Source organism: Thalassophryne amazonica, chromosome 7 (assembly GCF_902500255.1).
Source record: "Thalassophryne amazonica chromosome 7, fThaAma1.1, whole genome shotgun sequence".
In the NCBI taxonomy this organism is placed as follows: Eukaryota; Metazoa; Chordata; class Actinopteri; order Batrachoidiformes; family Batrachoididae; genus Thalassophryne; species Thalassophryne amazonica.
Window position 1 is genome coordinate 17467399 of NC_047109.1, and position 14660 is coordinate 17482058.

A 14660-nucleotide genomic window follows, 5' to 3' on the forward strand; every position below is an offset into this window, starting at 1 on the left:
AGTGAAGGACCAATTCAGCTTGTCCAGCATTGTGAAAACGTTCCAAAATCATGGGTGTGCGGGTCCCTGATCTACACTCTTTGTGGAGCAGGCAGGTCCTGCAGAAAGCAAGAAGGATTATTGACCACTCAGACTAGGTTTATCTTGATGGAGGTGCTATCTCACTCCCAGCAGGAAAACAAACAGATAGGCGAATTCCTTCGTCCCTTCTGCTATCAGACTTTTAAATGTTAGTAACAGTGCGTATATAGTGTGTGTGTGTGTGTGTGTGGGGGGGGGGGGGGGCATTAATTTAACCAGTAGCTGGCGGCTCCTCACACGCAGCCCCAAACCCACATGAGGGTGGAACCTGCTGTGGTGCTGCGTTGCATCCTGAGCTTGCTCACTGCCTCTGAAAGTGTGTGTGTGTGTGTGTGTGTGTGTGTGTGTGTGTGTGTGTGTGTGTGTGTGTGTGTGTGTGCAGTGAAATATTACATTTTCTTGCTTTATTTCTCTGTCTTCAAGAATGTGACCCGGGTTTCTATGGTCACGGCTGCAATCAGACCTGCACCTGTGCCAACGGTGCTTCCTGCAACCCCGTCCATGGCCAGTGCACATGCCTGGCTGGTTTCCGCGGAAACTCCTGTGAACAAGGTATCTCCAGATTGTACGGAGATCCAACAGAAGTTGGAACCAGATTTAAATGCAGCTGTTATCTGTAATTTAGCAGCTGTAATGTAAAATCGGAGCGTGTCTCCATTCCTCAGTGTGTCCTCTGGGTTTCTACGGTCCATCTTGTGTCAAGGAGTGTCACTGTGACGACCAGTGCCTGTGTGACCCAGGGACAGGAAGCTGCAACATCACACTGCGAGGGGAGACCACCCGGACCCTGCAGAGAGGTACGCCTTTGGTATGGGGAGTCTGTGGTTTCTAAAGTCACATTGGATAAAAAGCTCAATTTAAGATGCTAATGTGGATCACCAGCAGTTCTGTGAGTTAGAGAATCTGTAGAACCAGTACGTGCTCACAAACCCAACCTGATTCAAGTACACTGTCTTGTTTTTGCCATCTGTTCTTCTTTTTTCCTCCTGTTCACTGCTCTTTATGATTTGTTCACTGTTTTTAACACCATTTGGTGTGCTTGTCCGAGTGGTCGGCGTGTGAGTGATATTTTGACGCGGACTCTCATATCAAAATAAAACATGGTGCACAAGGTCACTTCAAATGGCCACAGGCAAGTTCGGTGTTGGGCACATTTTGTATCTTATCATGGCCACGTTGTCTGAAGCATGGTGTACTTGATATTTTCATGAAGAACGATGTGGTGAAAGATGGTCACCTCACTTTAGACCTCAGTCGACACTGAAATCTATTCTAATTATGGCCAGCAGGAGCCATGTTTTTGAAACCTTGTATAAGCGATACCATAAAGCCCCTTTCACACTGGGCACACTGAATTGCGTCATGACGACGGCGAGTTAGGCAGCCTAACGCCACAGTACGCTGAGGGATGCAAAGGGCGACATTAAACGGATACAAAAAATTTAACATGTTTAAACATGTTTAATTTTTTTTGTGAATTTTCGCAAGCCTACAGCGCTGCACGAGAAGAACGAAGAACTAGAAGACAAATCAGTAATAAAGAACATTGACTCCTGGAAATAATATATTCTGACTTTTTCCAGTGTTTCAACTCCATCTGCGTGTCCAGGCAGTCTGCTCTCCAGTTTGTTCTCCCCCCCTGCTGCGCGCAGCTGACACAGACATTCATGCGTATTAGATACACAGCATATGCAACTCGAAACAGGCCCGGTGTCGCTGGCCGAATGGTTCCCCTAAAAATCGTTCCTCCCGATGACGTGGTTCATAGATTATCACCTCGTTTCTGCTTCAAACTGCACTCATCATGTCATCATCTATCTCAGCGACTGATATCTGAAGCTTTTGTATAACAATCATTTCCACATAAATTCAGCATTATTTCATCATAAAAGACTGAGGAAGTGATCAGAGTGCTGCGGCTAAACGAGCTGCTAGCTTATGCGTTCCCTGTCCGTCAGTCATTTTAAAGCATCACAGAATTTTGCTGAGTTTCTGCTTCAAACTGCCTCTACTCATCATCTATCTCAGCTACAGATATCTGAAGCTTTTTTACAACAATAATTTCCACATAAATTCAGCATTATTTCATCATAAAAGATGGATGAAGCGATCAGAGCGCCGCAGCTACATGAGCTGCCAGTTGATGTGTTCACTGTGCATTGGTCATTTCAAAGCGTCACAGAGTTTTGCGTCGTTTCTGTGTGGTCGGCCCCGTCGTATACGACGGTGGAACACAAGTTTTATTTAATGATACAGATTTTTAATGAAATTAGATAGAAACTTTTTTTTTTTTTGCTGAAAAGTACACTCCACGGACCTTCGAACCAGCACTCCTCCATGCTTGTAGTCCTCATAGAAGCTGTGTGATGACGTGCGCAATGTGTCCAATCAGGAATTGATTCACCGTCACATGGTTTTCCAGTATCCAGTCGTAGGGCAGAGCAAAATCACGTGGTGCACCAAAGAGTGTCAGTAGAAGAGATGTTACTAGTTGGCCCGTGAATATTGTAGAAATAAGTCTCTCGCTGCAGTGCGTAAAGCACCGTTACACATATGAATGGAAGTGATGAGATTAAGAGGGCCTCATACAATCTCACGTGGTGCACCAAAGAGTGTAAGTAGAAGAGATGCTTCACTACTTGGCCTATGAATGTTATTGAATAAGCCTATGGCAAGCTCTCTCACTCCAGCAATTCACACGTAAAGCACCGTTTATGCATATGAATGGAACGAGGGGAGGGGCCCGCCCCTCAAAGTGTGAAAGGTTGTTTACAGTGCAGGAGCACATTCCAAAGTCACAGTCAACTTCATGGAAGTGCAAAGTTTGTGATGTAGCCCTTTGTGTAATAGCAGACCAAAACTGCTTTGAGATGTGGCATGAAGACCAACAAAACACATAGACCATTTTGTATATATTGTTCAAAATGTGCATTTGTGTTTATTGTTAGAACCTTTATTTGGTACATTCTTTTGTACAAGACCCCAGACTTTGACGAGACCCCAAACTACCTTTGGGGTCTTGTCAAGTAGTGTCAAAATAGTTGATAATTATAGTTTGCTGTGTGTTTTGAATAAATGTGCGTGAAAATTATTTTCCGCTTTTTTTTCCTTTCCTATTTTTAATTGTAAACCTTTATTACACTTATAAAACACCACTATAGCATATATTCTGAAAGTACAGGCTGTCCCGAAAAAAAGACATACAACTTGATTGTGGGATGCAGGGTGAGCTTTTAACAGCAATAATAAAACATTTATGCCAGGTGAGTGAACTGTCCAAAAAATGCCCTCGGACCCCAGAGGGTTAAAATTGATTTTACAATGATTTAAGAGGTTTTAATTTGTCCCCTGATAGCTAATAATCACATTAAACTGTTTGATCGCTTTGGGTGAAGACAGTCAGACTCAGACTAGGAATGCACCAGTCCACAATTTTTCACTTCCCATCCGATCCATCCATCCATTTTCTTCCGCTTTATCCGGAGTTGGGTTGCAGGGGCAGCAGCTCAAGCAAAGCCGCCCAGACCTCCCGATCCACACACACCTCCCCCAGCCCCCGGGGGAACCCCAAGGTGTTCCCAAGCCAGCCGAGAGATGTAGTCCCTCCAGCGTGTCCTGGGTCTTCCCGAGCCACCTCAACTGACTCCTTTCGATGTGGAGGAGCAGCGGCTCGACTCCGAGCTCCTCCCGAGTGACCGAGCTCCTCACCCTATCTCTAAGGGAGCGCCCAGCCACCCTGCGGAGGAAACTCATCTCGGCCGCTTGTACTCGCGATCTCGTTCTTTCCGTCATGAGCCAAATCTCATGACCATAGGTGAGGATCGGAACGTAGATCGATCGGTAAATTGGGAGCTTTGCCCCCCTACTCAGCTCTCTCTTCACCACGACGGTCCGATACAGAGACCGCATCACTACAGATGCTGCACCGATCCGTCTATGGATCTCACGCTCCATCCGTCCCTCACTCCTGAACAAGACCCCGAGATACTTAAACTCCTCCACTTGAGACAAGGACACTCCACCGACCTGAAGAGGGCAAAGCACCTCTTTCCGGGTCGAGAACCATGGCCTTGGATTTGGAGGTGCTGATTCTCATCCCGGACGCTTCACACTCGGCTGCAAACCGCCCCAGTGCACGCTGAAGGTCCGGATTTGACAAAGCCAACAGAACCACATCGTCCGCAAACAGCAGAGACGAGATTCTGTGGTTCCCAAACCAGACCCCCTCTACACCCTGGCTGTGCCTAGAAATTCTGTCCATAAAAATAATGAACAGAACCAGTGACAAAGGGCAGCGGTGGAGGCCAACGTGCACTGGAAACAGGTTTGACTTACTACCGGCAATGCGAACCAAGCTCCTGCTGCGGTCATACAGGGACCGGACAGCCCTTAGCAAAGGACCCTGTACTCCCGGAGCACTCCCCACAGGGTGCCCCGAGGGACACGGTCAAACGCCTTCTCTAGATCCACAAAACACATGTGGACTGGTTGGGCAAACTCCCATGAACCCTCGAGCACCCGATGGAGCGTGTAGAGCTGGTCCAGTGTGCCGCGACCAGGACGAAATCCACACTGCTCCTCCTGAATCCAAGGTTTGACCATCGGTCGAATTCTCCTCTCCAGTACTCTGGAATAGACCTTACCGGGGAGGCTGAGGAGTGTGATCCCCCTATAGTTGGAACACACCCTCCGGTCCCCCTTCTTAAACAGAGGGACCACCACCCCGGTCTGCCAATCCAGAGGCACTGTCCCCGATTGCCACGCGATGTTGCAGAGGCGTGACAGCCAAGACAGTCCCACAACATCCAGAGACTTAAGGTACTCAGGACGGATTTCATCCACCCCAGGAGCCTTGACATCGAGGAGCTTTCTAACCACCTCGGTGACTTCGGCCTGGGTAATGGATGAGTCCGCCTTTGAGTCCCCAGTCTCTGCTTCCTCTTCGGGAGACGTGACAATGGGATTGAGGAGATCCTCTGAGTATTTCTTCCACCACCCGACAACATCCCGAGTCAGGGTCAACAGCTCCCGACCCGCACCATAAACAGTGCTGGTGGAGAGCTGCTTCCGCCTCCTGAGGCGCCGGACGGTTTGCCAGAATCTCTTCGAGGCTGACCGATAGTCCTCCTCCCTGACCCGAGTTTTTGCCTCTGCGACCGCACGGGCTGCGGCACGCTTCTCCTGCCGGTACCTGTCAGCTGCCTCCGGCGTCCCACCTACCAACAAAGATAAGTAGGACTCCTTCTTCAGCTTGACGGCATCCCTTACTTCCGGCGTCCACCACCGGGTTCGGGGATTGCCGCCGCGACAGGCACCAGAGACCTTGTTCCATGACCTCCTCCATGACCAGTAAAAAAAAAATCAAGGACCGAGACGTCGCCTGGTATGGCAGAGCCGGGGCCCCACCCTGGAGTCAGGCCTGGGGTTGGGGCTCGTGCGCGAGCGCCTGTTGGTCGGGCCTTAGCCCATGGGGCCCAGCCGGGCTCAGCCCGAAAGAGCAACGTGGGCCCGCCCTCCTGTGGTTTCACCACCTGCAGATGGGGCCATGGGGGTCGGGTGCAGAGAGGATTGGGTGGCGGTCAAGGGCGGGTGGCGCAGTCCATGCTCACAGCCCCTGGCTGTTGGGACGTGGAATGTCACCTCGCTGGAGGGGGAGGAGCCTGAGCTTGTGCGGGAGGTTGAGAGATACCGACTAGAGATAGTCGGGCTCAACTCCACTCACAGCTTGGGCTCTGGTACCCAACTCCTGGAGAGGGGCTGGACGCATCATTTTTCTGGCGTTGCCTATGGGGAGAGGCGGAGAGCTGGCGTCGCATTGCTTATTGCTCCCCAGCTCAGTTGCCATGTGTTGGAGTTTACTCCAGTGAACGAGAGGGTCGCGTCCCTACGCTTTCTGGTCGGGGACAGGTCTCTCACCGTTGTCTCGGCCTACGGGCCGAGCGACAGTGCAGAGTACCAGACTTTCTTGGAGTCCCTGGGAGGGGTACTAGATAGCACTCCGACTGGGGACTCCATTGTTCTCCTGGGGGATTTCAACGCCCACGTGGGCGGCGACAGTGAGACCTGGAGGGGGGTGATCGGGAAGCACGGCCTCCCCGATCTGAACCCGAGTGGTGTTCAGTTGTTTGACTTCTGTGCTAGTCACAGTTTGTCCATCACGAACACCATGTTCGAGCACAAGGGTGTCCATAAGTGCACGTGGCACCAGGACACCCTGAGCCAGAGGTCGATGATCGACTATGTAGTTGTATCATCTGACCTTTGGCCACGTGTCTCGGACACTCGAGTGAAGAGAGGGGCAGAGCTGTCGACCGATCACCACCTGGTGGTGAGTTGGATCCGCTGGGAGGGGAGGAAGCCGGTCAGACCTGGCAGGCCCAAACGTATCGTGAGGGTCTGCTGGGAACGACTGGCGGAACCCTCTGTCAGCGAGGTCTTCAACTCCCACCTCCGGGGGAGATTGGAGACATGGAGTCCGAGTGGACCATGTTCTCCACCTCCATTGTTGATGCGGCCGCTCGTAGCTGTGGTCACAAGGTCCGATCCCGATACGTGAATTTGGATTTCTTCCGATACCGATATTTTTCCGATCTGATACCAAAGCTCTGTTTACTTTAGTATTATTATTGTTGATTTTCTGTGAAGATTTTAGATTTGATGTTTTGGTGAAAAGAATTAAGTACTTTTATTTTTATATAGACTTAAAGAGAAAAGACAGCACTCCCTTTCTCTGTCTGTCTCTCTGCCCGTCTGTCGCTCGCTTTCTCTCTCTCTTACTCGCTTTCTCTCTTCCTCTTTCTCTCTGTCTCTCGCTCTCCCCTCGTCTCACTTTCTCTCTCACTTGCTTTCTCTCTCCCTCCGGCTCTCTCTTTTTCTCTCTCGCTGTTTTTGTGCTGCATAAACTTCAAACTTTGGGAAACACGAACCCTTTCGACTGTAAAATAAATGTGTCATCACTGACGCTCACATGGACGATTTTAATGGAGACTTTTTCTCCCTTTCAGTAGACAGAATCTCTGTTCAGCTCCTCGGCTGCACGCTGAGCTGGTGTTTTGCAGCCTCGGGACAGTGAAGCGGCTAACGTTTTAGCACACACTTTCAGCAGCAGTTCAGTTAATTTTTCGGAAAATATGTTCTCGATGAATAGACAGTTTGAACCCGACAGCCGCACAGAAATTTGATGCGAACCGCAGCTAGAACACTGCGGAAGAGAGCTCTCTCAAACAGCCCGTCTTCAGAAACCTCCCCCCTCCACCTGCTTGGCAGCAAACAAGCAGAGAGCAAACAACAGCAGTTGAGAGGATTCACAGTGGCTGTTCTCCGGTGTTGGAAAATGGCGCAGGTTGGATCGGTATTTTCCGATACGTTAATTAGGTATGTGTCGGAACTCGATACCGATTTGAGATCAGATCGCTCCCATCCCTAACTCAGACAAGCTGCTGTGGTCCCAAATGGACCGAATTTTGGGGGGGACCATTCGGTCTGCGACACTGGTACAAATCCACATGTTGATTTGATGTGTGAATTTGCAGCAGTCATGTTATCAAATTAACGTGTGTGTGCGCGCGCATGCATGTGTGCACACACGCCCCGCAGGTTATATTTGTGTCAGGATCTGTGGTGACGTGGCGTGGCAGGCAGGTGGACACCAGTGCAGACTCATAACTCAGATGGAGGATAAGTAACGGTTTAATCAGAAACAGGCTTGGTCGGTGCACAGGTAGACAATCAGACAGGCGGCGGTACAGACGGTCGTCAGGCAGAGGTGTGGTCAGTAAACAAGCAGAGTTCCAGCGTGGGCAAACAGGTACATAGGAGGTGGCAAAAAACAGAGTCAAAAACAGGCTGGGTTCAGGCACGGAAAAACAGGTTAATTGGCTTAGGCAAAAGGCAAGGCCAAGACAGGCGAAAGTCATACACGACAAGGAAACAGACTATGGCAGAACGAGAGGCTTGGAACGAGGCAATATGCACAACGAACTAGCAGTGAGTGGTGGAAGACGAGGGGTTTAAAAACAGAGGATAATCAGGGCATGATCAGATGCAGGTGCAGGAAAGAAGGCGTGGCTGAGTGAGATGAGTGGAGTGACAGGTGGGCGTGTCAGACAAAAGCAGCAAAAGGAGGAATGTGACAGTGACAGAACAAATGTTAAACAATTAGGAAATAATGATACCTAGAATACAAATGTGAGAAACAGAATAAACAAATGAAAAGGCAGAAACAGAACAACAGAAAATTAAAGACTGAATCTAAACTAGATGAGAACTCAACATGTGGCAGGAGAGTACAGAAAAAACTGAGGGACTAATGTGCTCAAAACAGTGTGACTGAAAAACCAGAAAATAAAAGACAAAGACTAAACTAATAAGTGGCTGACGTGACATAATTCTCAAAACCTAACTTGATAACACAGAATGACTAAATAACAAACAGAGACTAAACTACACTCAACAAAAATATAAATGCAACACTTTTGGTTTTGCTCCCATTTTGTATGAGATGAACTCAAAGATCTAAAACGTTTTCCACATACACAATATCACCATTTCCCTCAAATATTGTTCACAAACCAGTCTAAATCTGTGATAGTGAGCACTTCTCCTTTGCTGAGATAATCCATCCCACCTCACAGGTGTGCCATATCAAGATGCTGATTAGACACCATGATTAGTGCACAGGTGTGCCTTAGACTGCCCACAATAAAAGGCCACTCTGAAAGGTGCAGTTTTGTTTTATGGGGGGGATACCAGTCAGTATCTGGTGTGACCACCATTTGCCTCATGCAGTGCAACACATTTCCTTCGCATAAAGTTGATCAGGTTGTCAATTGTGGCCTGTGGAATGTTGGTCCACTCCTCTTCAATGGCTGTGCGAAGTTGCTGGATATTGGCAGGAACTGGTACACGCTGTCGTATACGCCGGTCCAGAGCATCCCAAACATGCTCAATGGGTGACATGTCCGGTGAGTATGCCGGCCATGCAAGAACTGGGACATTTTCAGCTTCCAAGAATTGTGTACAGATCCTTGCAACATGGGGCCGTGCATTATCCTGCTGTAACATGAGGTGATGTTCTTGGATGTATGGCACAACAATGGGCCTCAGGATCTCGTCACGTTATCTCTGTGCATTCAAAATGCCATCAATAAAATGCACCTGTGTTCTTCGTCCATAACAGACGCCGGTCCATACCATAACCCCACCGCCACCATGGGCCACTCGATCCACAACATTGACATCAGAAAACCGCTCACCCACACGACGCCACACACGCTGTCTGCCATCTGCCCTGAACAGTGTGAACCGGGATTCATCCGTGAAGAGAACACCTCTCCAACGTGCCAGCGAATGTGAGCATTTGCCCACTCAGGTCGGTTACGACGACGAACTGGAGTCAGGTTGAGACCCCGATGAGGACGACGAGCATGCAGATGAGCTTCCCTGAGACGGTTTCTGACAGTTTGTGCAGAAATTCTTTGGTTATGCAAACCGATTGTTTCAGCAGCTATCCGAGTGGCTGGTCTCAGACGATCTTGGAGGTGAACATGCTGGATGTGGAGGTCCTGGGCTGGTGTGGTTACACGTGGTCTGCGGTTGTGAGGCTGGTTGGATGTACTGCCAAATTCTCTGAAACGCCTTGGAGACAGCATATGGTAGAGAAATGAACATTCAATACACAAGCAACAGCTCTGGTTGACATTCCTGCTGTCAGCATGCCAATTGCACGCTCCCTCAAATCTTGCAACATCTGTGGCATTGTGCTGTGTGATAAAACTGCACCTTTCAGTGTGGCCTTTTATTGTGGGCAGTCTAAGGCACACCTGTGCACTAATCATGGTGTCTAATCAGCATCTTGATATGGCACACCTGTGAGGTGGGATGGATTATCTCAGCAAAGGAGAAGTGCTCACTATCACAGATTTAGACTGGTTTGTGAACAATATTTGAGGGAAATGGTGATATTGTGTATGTGGAAAAAGTTTTAGATCTTTGAGTTCATCTCATACAAAATGGGAGCAAAACCAAAAGTGTTGCGTTTATATTTTTGTTGAGTGTAGAACCAAACTTAATGTGGCTGAAGTGTAACAAATCACCAAACCAAGACTAAAGTGTAAGAAGCAGAAAACACTCAGAGCCGAACAGAAGGACCAAGACAGGGAAACGGACGAAGACTGTGGGACAAAACCTTATTCTGAGCAGGTCCAGGGCCAAAGCATGACAAGGCATGTGTTTCAAACTTTTTTTTTAGTATCCAAGATGTTTTTGATGTAGCTGCTTGTTGAATTGATGCAAATGTCGTTGATTTTTAAAAAAATATATATTTTCATACATTTGTGTCTCTCTCTCTCTCTCTTGCTCTCTGCAGCTGGACATTGTCTTGCAAAACAGATGTTTAAATCATGGAAACAAGGAGAAGCTCACAAAGATGAACCCTTTCTATCACAGTAAGTGTCAGAAGTTGATCCTTTTCTAACGGGAGTGTCAAAGGTCAAGTCACAGGCCCATCATGCAGTTAAGCTTATTTCTACAGCCCCAAATCACAGCATAAAGGTGCCCTGACTTTTGCATGACTTTGATCTGCACACTTAACACACATCGTCATGACGATCCCACCCACTGTGTTCCCAGCTGGACGCCGTGCTTTGTTCCACTGGCTGCCCCGCATTGTGCGCTGGACACTGCATATATAACATAATTATTTTGTAGCGGATTAATGATTCTCTCTTTGAGTTGGCTGTTGAAAACGGCTCTAATTGCTTCTGGAATCACAGACGGCTGTTCGAGCTGCGGCTTTTCTCGCGCACGTGGTGAACGAGGTGGAGAACGCAATTGAAACCGTCTAAAAAGGTAATTATTTGTCATGTTTACATTGTAATGGCTTGGTAAAACAGTTGCATGTTCTTTTCTTCTTGTGTGCAGCTGTAAAAGTACATTTATGATAGATTTAAGATCTTGCTGATGCAGTCCCTTACACTCACGCAGTGTTTTTGACTTGTTTGTGCAACGTTCACATGAAGTTCACGTCATTAATGTGTGATGGAGATTTTGATTTTCAGAATTTTCTTTGTGCACGTGCATAAAGCATGAAGGGGCTTTAAGCCTGGTTCACATGGCAGGATTTTAAAATTATCTGTAGGTTTCCAAAACCACACACATGGAGATCAGTGTGGTATTAAGCCACACGGTGAAGTCAACACACCACACTTGAACAGATTTCACACACGAACATTCCCAGGTCAGACAGGAAATCTCACAAAATCTCTCAAGATTAAACGTGACTTCAAAGTAAACAAACAGAGATACTTTGTGGACTATTTAAAACGGAGGGAAAAAAAATGACACACAGAAAGAAAAGGCGTTCTTCAGACCCTCCTGTCCTGTGCACCAACACCATTTTCTGTATATTCATTTTGTGAATTGTTCTGTAATTTGTCTGTAGCATGGCCCAAGCAGAGGGTCACCCCTTTGAGTCTGGTCTACTTGAGGTTTCTTCCTCAGAGGGAGTTTTTCCTTACCACTGATGCTCTGGGCGGTAGTAAGGTTAGACCTTACTTGTGTGAAGCACCTTGAGGCAACTCTGTTGTGATTTGGGACTATATAAATGAAAATAAATTGTTCTTTAAAGGAGTGGAGACAGCGCGACCACCGGACTTTCTGGTAAGTCAGAACAGCTGTTTTGATTTTAGATTTTGCTCCGTGCGTCCATCACCTCTCTTTCTGATTGGCTACACATCACATTCAGCAGGCTGCGCACTCGTTTGTGGTTGGAGGACACAACACACGCTGCGATATCGGGCCAAAACAATCCAACATGTTGAATATCCATGATTTGCGATCGGAGTGCTCCAGACGTCCATCTGAGCAGATCAGAGCGCTCTTAATGCACCACACACGGCAGGAATATCTGATAAGATTATCTTTAGCATTATCACGATTGTCGAGCCATCCTTAAAATTGTCAGAAGGGGAAGATTGGATCTGATATCGGCCTAATTATCTTGCTGTGTGAACCAGGCATTAGGAGAAATTTGGCTTGGGGGGACTTCTATTGCACAAACAATAAAACAAAACAAACATTTAAAACAATAAAAACCACAAAGATAAATATAACCAACAATAAAATAATCTTTAAAACAGTGAAAAATGAACATGAAAATCACTACAACCAACCAGCTATAAGTTGCTAAAATGACTAGTGATTAAGTGAAACTTTGTCACTACAGTGGTGGACAATCCTGTTGCTTTTAACTGAATTTTCCAAAGCTTCTTCTAGCTTTCCTTTGAAATATGTTCTGCAAACAGATACGTGTGAATGTTGTATTGTCTCTGCACATTAATAAAATACTGCAAGGGGATTACATAGAAGTCTATTACATTGGAACTAGCGTGTTGCCCATGGGGATCCATGGGCTCTAGATTGGGTAGTGTTTATAAAATAAATAGCTGACATTTTTCAAGGGTAGTAATAAATTAAGAAAAATTTCTATAATGAGTTGGAATGCATGCAACTTTGATCAGGGACAAACAGAGCATAGCTGACATTTGCTGTTTGGTATGCTTATGTGTTTTGGGTCAAGGATGAATGCCACCAAAACGCAACACTGATAGGACTATTAGTTTTGGAGAAGCTACGAATATTAGCAAATGTTGCTAATTACATATATATATATATATATATATATATATATATATACACGAGGTCTATTAGATAAGAAACCGACACTTTTATTTTTTTTTTAACTATATGGGTTTGAATGACGTGCGATTACACCAGTCATGCTTGAACCCTCGTGCGCATGTGTGAGTTTTTTCACGCGTGTCGGTGACATAATTTCCCTGTGAAAATCAATGTTAATATTTGGTACAGTAGCCTTTGTTTGCAATTACAGAAGTCAAACGTTTCCTGTAGTTTTTCACCAGGTTTGCACACACTGCAGCAGGGATTTTGGCCCATTCCTCCACACAGATCTTCTCTAGATCAGCCAAGTTACTGGGCTGTCGCTGAGAACACGGAGTTTGAGCTCCCTCCAAAGATTTTCTATTGGTTTAGGTCTGGGGGACTGGCTAGGCCATTCCAAAACCTTGATATGCTTCTTACGGAGCCACTCCTTGGTTATCCTGGCTGTGTGCTTCTGGTCATTGGGTTGTCTTCAATGCTCTAACTGAGGGAAGGAGGTTGTTCCCCAAATCTCGCAATACATGGCCCCTTGTCATCCTCTCCTTAATGCAGTGCAGTCGTCCTGTCCCATGTGCAGAAAAACACCCCCCAAAGCATGATGCGTCCACCCCCATGCTTCACAGTAGGGATGGTGTTTTGGGATGGTACTCAGCATTCTTCTTCCTCCAAACATCTTCTTGTTCTTCTTCTTTGTCTTTCGGCTGTTCCCATTAGGGGTCGCCACAGCAGATCAATCGTTTCTATCTCACCCTGTCCTCTGTATCTTCCTTTGTTACACCAACCACCTGCATGTCCTCCCTCAGCACATCCATAAACCTCCTCTTTGGCCTCCCTCTTCTCCTCCTGCCTGGTGGCTCCATCCTCAGCATCCTTCTCCCTTTATACCCTGGGTCCCTCCTCTGCACATGTCCAAACCGTCCCACCTGAGCTGTCCCTCTGATATGTTCATTCCTAATCTTGTCCATTCTTGTCACTCCCAAAGAGAATCTCAACATCTTCAGCTCTGCCACCTCCAGCTCTGCCTCCTGTCTTTTTGCTAGTGCCACCGTCTCTAAGCCGTACAACATAGCTGGTCTCACTGCTGTCTTGTAAACTTTTCCCTTTCACTCTTGCTGATATTCTTCGGTCACAAATCATCCTGCCACCTTTCTCCACCCACTCCACCCTGCCTGCACTCTCTTCTTCACCTCTCTACCGCACTCTCCCTTACTTTGAACAGTTGACCCCAAATATTTAAACTCATCTACTTTCACCACGTCACTCCTTGTAACTGGCACTATTCCTCTGGCTCCTTCCCATTCTCACACACATGTACTCAGTCTTGCTTCTACTGACTTTCATTCCCCTTCTCTCCAAAGCATATCTCCACCTCTCCAGACTAGACTCAACTTGCTCTCTACTCTCAGTACAGATCACAATGTCATCTGCAAACATCATAGTCCATGGGGACTCCTGTCTGATCTCATGTCAACCTGTCCATCACCACTGCAAAAAAGAAAGGACTCAGAGCTGATCCTTGGTGTAATCCCACCTCCACCTTGAATGAGTCTGTCATTCCGACTGCGCATCTCACCGCTGTCACACTATTCTTGTATATGTCCTGCACTATCCTAACGTACTTCTCTGCCACTCCAGACTTCCTCATACAATACCACAGCTGTTGTCTTGGCACCCTGTCATAAGCTTGTTCTAAGTCCACAAACACACATGTAACTCTTTCTGGCCTTCTCTGTACTTCTCCACAGTAGTGTCAGAGCAAACATTGCATCTGTAGTGCTCTTTCTCGGCATGAAACCATATTGCTGCTCACAGATTTTCTTCTGTTTTCTAAGCCTAGCTTCTACTACTCTTTCCCATAACTTCATGCTGTGGCTTATGCCTCTGTATTACTGCAGCGCTGC

General features: G+C 47.1%; 1 protein-coding gene across 1 annotated transcript in view; it reads left to right on the forward strand.

Annotated features, from left to right (window-relative positions):
• nagpa (N-acetylglucosamine-1-phosphodiester alpha-N-acetylglucosaminidase) overlaps positions 1–14660 on the forward strand; it is a 75508-nt gene that overhangs the window by 31341 nt on the left and 29507 nt on the right. The window contains exons 9-11 of the mRNA XM_034173914.1: positions 505–633; positions 747–878; positions 10448–10526. Coding sequence (XP_034029805.1) covers positions 505–633; positions 747–878; positions 10448–10526 — 340 coding nt within the window. The remainder of the gene's footprint in view (positions 1–504; positions 634–746; positions 879–10447; positions 10527–14660) is intronic.